The sequence below is a fragment of the Cyprinodon variegatus genome, unplaced genomic scaffold (genome assembly GCF_000732505.1).
Source record: "Cyprinodon variegatus isolate N-32 unplaced genomic scaffold, C_variegatus-1.0 Scaffold729, whole genome shotgun sequence".
Taxonomy (NCBI): Eukaryota; Metazoa; Chordata; class Actinopteri; order Cyprinodontiformes; family Cyprinodontidae; genus Cyprinodon; species Cyprinodon variegatus.
In genome coordinates, this window is record NW_015151182.1 from 234,840 (window position 1) to 242,403 (window position 7,564).

Genomic DNA, 7,564 nt, shown 5'->3' on the forward strand with positions numbered 1-7,564 from the left:
CTAATCATGTTTTGGGTGTACTATTCCTTTAAGTATGGCATAATGTTTGTGAACCAAAGTTTACCTTGAAGATTTTGGAATAAGGTTAAATTATCTTTAAAAAATAAAAATTATTTTACAATGAAAATCAAAGAGCTTGATAAAACTTGTTAAAAAATGATATACCTGTTCAGAAACCACAGTATCCCCTACCCTGCACAGATTTATAACCTTTAATGAATCAGCATTTAGAGGATGCCTATGGTCTTGTTTTTCTTAAATATAATATATAATTATCCTTGTTGATCAAATTATATTACAATATTTTGAATATCACATGCCTGTCGCAATAAGCTTTAATTATTACAAAAATGTAAAAGATCTTAAACTTTTTCCAAAATTATTCCAAAAATCTGATTTAAAAAATATCAAGCATGGTAATGCTGCTAATCTGCCACTACAGTTTACAGACATCCTAATGTATTTTTCTATCATTTTTAGGTGTTAGGTTATAATTTGTTATAATTTAAGGAATTTATTTTCATAGTTTAGGTTTAAATCATTAAAGCTACAGTGTGTAATTTTCAGTAACAGCTAATGGTCAGACTGTAGAGACATGAATTATGGAGCTCTTTCAGCCGCTGTCCGTACACTCAATTCCTTCTGCTGCTGCCTTCACTCAGGAACTTTGTCTTCCCTTAACTTTTTTGTCCAGGTGATTTGTCCCCCTGTTTTTGGCACTCTGACCAAAAGGACAGAACATAGGAGAAAGATGCAAATCCACAGAAAAAAAAAAATGCAACAACCTGTACTTGGAGTTGTCATCTTGTCATCGGTTGTCGATTGTGACCTCATACATAATTTTATAAAAAGTATTTTATAGGTCTGTGTAGGTTTGTCCTACTTGCCGCAGTCTCATTTGAGCAGGGGTCTTCAACCCGCCCTTGGATTATTAGAGTATTTAGATTAGTATTTAGATTCTAATTCCTTATTGATGGGACAGGTGTTGTGAATGAAATGGTGCCCAGCTTGAAAGAGCTCCTGTGTGTCGCATCGAAGACTGAAAGACATCTTTTGCCTCCGTTTATCTGTTTACTTCAGTGTGTTGAATTCATGTTAATGTGTATTTAAAGACATTTCAATCAGTGTTGCAGGGGGGCGTAGAAAAAAAAAAAGTCTAATCAACCAAAACTTTCTCAACCCCCATGCAGTTCCTCCGCAGACACCTGGTTAAAAACCTCCGCATTAGAGCGTAATTACGATCTTTATAGTCACTAGTTTGTCAGTTTTGCGCTGCTGTAGCCCTAATGATGTCTGCCTCCAAAAATGGGAACCGACTCCTATGTTAGCCTCGTGAGACCATCCTGATCTCGCGAGCTTTCAAGGTTTCACTCGCAGATCAGTCTGGCTACTTTCCGTTAAAGAAAATTTGGAGATGTTCACCAAACGAACGTCCAATCAGCGTTGGCTTTGAGGCGGGTTGAGGTGTGATGCAACGAGAAGCGCAACAGTTCAGTCTAAAGAACATGGCGGCTTCAGGCGATGAAACTAGCGTTAGCGTGGCTATCGAGCAAGTTTTATCGGATTACAGAGTATTCCTTCACTGAAGGAAGAGCAAAACACTGCTCTGGAGGCTTTTCTCAGAGGAAAAGATGTTTTTGCTCTTCTCCCGACTGGTTTCGGTTTTCGTTGATCTGATTGGTTTATTTGGCCCGTCTATCACCAACATAGGCCAATCAGCTAACCAGTATTTTCGCCCCTTCCCAAAGTTACTTCAACGGAAGGTTTCCAGATGGATATGCGGAGCAAATCCATCTGGCTGAGTCAGGTTACTCCTACGTAATTATTAAAAGCAATTTCTAAGGCTAGGCAGGCATAAAGATTGAGACTTTTAGTCCATAGGTGGTAATAAATAACATACATATATATTATATTTATGTCAGTATATCTCTGTAGGTATTACACACTTTATGTACCTTTAAAGATCAAACCGCATGGTAAAACATAGTAAGTTTAAATAACTGAACTGTCATATTTCACTTTATTTGGGCACTTTTCTTTTTATTTCACCTAATTATTTTTAATTGAAAATGTTTGCATGGGTTGCTTTTGTTCAAAGTTGGTTTTTATACATACCAAGTTGTAATTAAATTTAAATACCTTTACTGTCCCATAAAAGGGAAATTCTGGCATGACGGTGGCAACAACAGGTAGAGAAAAGACACCTGGCTAGATTAAATAATATGAATACAAAGCAATCTGAAAATTAAGCTGTAAAAAGAAGAGTATTTAACCTTTGAGTGGAGGGAAAAAAGAAAAACATTGCACCATGAGTTTTGAGCATTGGCTGGTTTAGAGGCCCCAGACCATATCCAGATTGTGATCCCAAAACATTTTCCTACCCATGTGGTGAAGCTCCATAGTTACATAGAGCTGTTTATTTTCACAGCCTCTGATGCAGAAGCCAGGCTGCCTGAAAAACCAGCTCTAGCTCTTCTACCTCTGATGTTGAGATAACGGCTAGAATGTAGATGGACCAGAAAATCAAGAGCTGAGTCCCTGGATTTTAGATTATAGTTATTTAAATTTCGGTTAAGCTGTGATGAGCAGTGATTCACCCAGAAGAGAGGGGTGTGATTCATAGGGAGACTGAATCACGTCTCAAGAGGAAAAAAAAACAAAAACATTCTTTTGATGAATAGGGCTTTGAATGAGGCTCTGCAGCCAAAGTCTAAAGAAAAACACCTTCAGAGATCTGGAGAGCTGCAGATCAAGCCTGAATAAACATTTTCTTGATGTTTGGCAGATTAGACAGACAAAAGAAACTGGTTTGCCTTATACCCCAGTTAGCCATTGTTAGTGTCTTTAACATTTTCATTTTTTGTCCTTTTCAGGAAGCCAGATGTACCCGTCTCAGGCTCATCCCTTAGGACACCAAGCCCTGTGCCCTTAGTGTCCAAACCCAGCTTCAGCCATCTCTCCCCTTCCCCTCAAAGATCTGCCACCGCCTCATCAGTCCAAGCATCTCCCTGTTCCTCACCTTTCCGAGTCATCCCGGTATCCTGTCCCACCCCATTATCTCCAGCAGGCTTTACCTCTGCTCTTTCCTGTTTGTCCCCTACCCCTTCCTTGGTTTCCCCAGTAAGAACCCTGACGCCACCTGTTCCTTTATCTGGAAACCTTTCATCATCGAGAGAAACATTTTCCTCCTCTACATCTCCATCCCCCCACCATTCTCCCACCGGTTCATCCACCATCTCCTCTGCTTTTACCCGATCCTTAGCTGCGTCCCACATCAGTCAGTCTATCAGTAACAATATGGCTAAAAACAGCACAGCACGACAACTAGCACCGACCATAAAACTGGTGCATCAAAGCCCCTCCTCCACTCCAGATATACGACGACGGACACCCTCACCAAATCCTTCTCGAACTCTACAAGGCATCAGTGCGCCTGCCTATGCCCCTCTGGGATCTAACAAAGAGGGGTACCAACATCCAAAATGTCCCCCATCCTCTCTCCGACCCACTTGTCTATCCCCACCCTCTCTTTCTCAGTGCCCCCCTTCTCCTACAGCTTCACCTCGACCTTCCTTCCTTCACACAAGAACTGTGTCGCCAAAGCTCAGCAACAAAAACAACAACAACAACAACAGTGCAGCTAACGGGTATGTAGGCGGACCTGTCAGTAAGGAAGGCTGCTGGGTGGACCACGGCAGCACGGAAACCCACCATAGTCCCTACCCACTGTGGTCTGGATCTCACAACCGTGTAGCAAGGCCATTTTCTGCATCTGAACCCAGCTCACGTGTTCAGTCACCAACACCTTCTCCAACTCCAGCATCATTTGTCCGCCTCTGCTCCCCTCCACCACAGCATAATTACGCCTCTCCCATGGCAAACAAACCCCCCAACCCTCGTAGTTCACGGGTAGGAGGTTCCCACAACCACTTGGACCTCCATCTGGACCTAGCTAAGGCTTCCTCTGAAGCGTCTGGTTTTGGCGATTCCTCCGCATGTGTGAGTCCTCAAATACTCTCCCCTCCTCCTATTGGTGTGCCGGTTTGGACAAAAAGTTTAGTAGCGCCTCAACCGATGAATCCTCAATATTCCACCTCCCCTTCTTTACTTTTGTCCACTTTAGGCTCTCAAACTGACAGGATATCTTCTTCCCTCTCAGGGAGGACTCCCCTTTCAGGATCTTCCCCTCTTCCCTCTCAAACCATCCGTAGGCCCCTGTCTTCCAGCTTGGCAGACAGACCTTCAAGTCCAGCCCGGAGCAATGGGAGTGGATTGCGTCGTTCTTGGGCGGACTTCAGTCAAAAATCCCGTAGCTTTCCTGCTAATGTGCGAGGATCCTTTGACCAGGAGGGGTCTAGTCCGATTAGCCCAGGTAGCGTCTTGTCCTCCCAATCAAGCCTTGGCCCTCGAGCTGGTCTGCAGTCCCCACTCTCCCCCACAACATTTATCCCTGGTAAGAACACAGTTAGTGGACAACATTTCACTAGTGTTCAAGAGCTGTCAGGCAAATACAATGGAATTGAAAGTCCAGAAACAAGTCCGACTCCAACTACTTTGTCTCCATTACACTTCACCTCCTCATGTTCAGCAGACAACCAGGCTGAATGGGGGGATCCAGAACTGGAGGAGGGAAGCTGTCGCACTCAGCTAATCTGTGCTTATGTGGCCCGGCCATCTAACCAACAACAGGTCTCCTCCTCCTCATGTTTGATCTATTCCCCCACAGGGTTGACCTCCCCTCCACCTGAGTCATACCAGCACTACAACCTTAAAGTCCAGGTACAACCTCAGGTCACACCCTCACCCCCTGCTCCCTCAACACCGTCCCCTTCACCCCTGAGTTCATCTTCTGTGTCAAAACAGGGGAATCAGAAGGCTAGTTACGCCACTACTGTGAACCTCCAGATTGCTGGAAGTGGGCGAATAACCTCGTTCAGCACCGCCCAAGTCAGCTTGACTCAAACCCTGCAGGGTGGAGCTGGCCCTCATGGGAGCCAGGAGCAGACAGCAAGAAGAGTGAGCATCAACGGACTCTCGCCTGTTCCTCAGAGGTGCAACAGGCAGTGAAGGGATGAAAGGCAGTCGAGGATCTAGACGTGATTAAACCAAACCAAGAAGGAAATGGTTTTGGGAAACAAACACACCTTTTCAAACTGCAAAGAGACGATCTTCATTAGCTGCTCGTCCAGAAATTTTGGACTTGGTCCCCCTCTGGACCTCAGAACCGCTACGGGTCCTCGAAGCAACCAAACAAGCATGGTGCAATTTGACTGAAATGATTTTAAACATGATGAACATCAGACATTTGATGCAGATTTTTAGGATTCTGGATTTCCCTTAAAGGATTTTACTTGCACATGGATCTCGTAGCTTTTGGATTTGCAAAGATGATCCAGATTATGTAGAAAATAGAAAGACAACCCAAAGCTGGACATGAAGAATTTAGATGCTATGAACAGTTTGAAAGTTAACTTTCAGCTGACTTCCTGCAGGTGAAATGAACGATTTAAATTGTGAAAAGCTCTTGGCTCATGTTAGAGAGAAAGAGGACCTCTGGTATGGAGACGGGAGTGGTAAACCACAGTTTAGTGTTATTTTTATTCCGGCTGTTTGAGGCCAGAGTTTATTATGTGCTTTGCAATAACCTGTATCAGTTTAAATCATGTTTATTTCTGTTTTTTTATGTTTTATTTATGAATGTATTGTCATTTTTTTTAGCACTTAATCTCCTTAAGTCATGCTGTTAGTTTTGCACAGCGTCCTCGGCTGCACACGGCAGTTTTGGGAAATGTTTGGAATTAATTTTGTTTCATTATGGTTAAAAAACAAAAAAGGAACACATTATGTAAATGAATATTTGAGAAAGAACAATCTAAATAAAAAAAAATGCAATCCCCAAATTAAACATTGAGAAAGGTTTTAATTTAAAAAAAATATCTTGAGTTTAACTTTGCTGGTTTTTTTGTTTTTTTCCAAACAAAAATATTTGTAGTTTATCTTTTTCATATTTTTCGTTTTCAAATTAAAATATTTCAGATTTTATTTTTTTTAATGTTTTTTTAAATGTTTTTATTTTATTTTTGTTATTCAGATTGAGTTTTAAGAATTGCATTCCTTTTAAATTGTGTTTTACTCATCGTAATTACCTTTACTTTCAGGGGTGGGCTTTCCTATGAAGTTAGGAGCAACGACGCATTTCTATTGGCCAGCTTGAAGTAGCAGCAACATTTTTATTGGACATGTGGTTATAAGAAATTAGCGTTTGTATCAGACTTGAAGTGTAGAGAATTTTGAAAAAGTAAAAGTAAAAACTGAAATAAGGTATAAAATATAAAAAATATATATATAATTAGAAATGAGAAAACTAAATATGAAGTCAGTTCAGTTTATTTATATAGCGCCAATTCACAACACAGGAAAAAAAAGGATTCATACATTTTGAGAAAAGTGTTCATCCTAAAACATTTTTTGATTAAAACATTTTTCAATTCTGGATTGCATTTTTATCAGATTTCAATTTACAAAAAACATACTTTGCTAGCAACAATTACGGAACAAATTTTACTCCATAGAACGACGTGTCTGCAGGTTCTCACATAACTTCAGACCAGATTTCATGCTGTTTCTTTTTCTGCGTTGCTCTCCGAGCTGCTTGATAGCATTGGATTCTTCAGAAGCTCTTATTCACCTACTGTTATTAAATACTTTTGTCATGTTGGTTTACAGCAAATGTTAATAAATGGAGGGTTTGTTCTGATCCAGAGGAGGACATAAGATGTCTCTGTACACTGCTAGGGACAAACTGGGATTACTGGGAACAGAAAAAAAGGGAAAATGGGATGATCTTTGTTTGGAAGCTGTGAGAGGAATGAAATAAAAGTAAGATCTTTGTCTTAAGCGTGTCAGAGTTTTTAGTGTTGTGTTGCATGAATCGCTTGAGATTAATCCCAAATGGATCGGCTTCACCTGTCAGAACTGCACTGCCAGCATGCCAGGACACACGCGGTTCCGTGCTGATAGATAACCTTGATGGTTGTCCTGCGTGTCTGCAGCTGGAGTCTATAAACAGACGCTGAACCCTGAAGCTTTGATAAAATTGCATCAGTTTCAGTTTTTCTTTTACGGCTGGTGGACTCTGACCTTCAGTTGCATGTGCAGCACTTGGTTCACTCCGTCTGGGTAAGTTCTCTGGTTCTTTGATTTAGGTTGCCATGATTTGATGGTTCTGGTTCTAGTTGGAGTGTAAACAGAAGGGTTTGGGTTTGTATTAAGAGGCTAACTTTTACCTTGAAGTTCATCTGCTGATATGCTGAGGAGCTGCTGATCATGTGGGTTGAGTCGTCTGGGATTTTATTGAAGCATTTAATCTTTAAGGTGTTTTTGTTTTTATTCTGTGTTTCCTGAAGTTATAAACAAACCCACGATTGAACATAAACCAGTCCAAAACATGGACGCTGACACTGAAAACAGCATGTTTGTGGTAACAGAAAACAAATCCTATATTTAGCTTAGGATAAGCGTGATGGATGGATGGATGCATGGATGGATGGATGGATGGATGGAT

The 7,564-nt window shown here is 41.3% G+C and overlaps 1 protein-coding gene across 4 annotated transcripts in view; it reads left to right on the forward strand.

Moving 5' to 3' along the window:
- LOC107097864 (mucin-5AC-like) overlaps window positions 1-5,819 on the forward strand; it is a 51,425-nt gene extending 45,606 nt beyond the window's left edge. For all 4 annotated transcript variants that reach the window (XM_015395189.1, XM_015395190.1, XM_015395192.1 and 1 more), the window contains exon 17: window positions 2,874-5,819. In XM_015395189.1, the coding sequence (XP_015250675.1) occupies window positions 2,874-5,067 (2,194 nt within the window). In that variant the 3' untranslated portion in view covers window positions 5,068-5,819. The remainder of the gene's footprint in view (window positions 1-2,873) is intronic.
- Window positions 5,820-7,564: the final 1,745 nt, after the last annotated feature.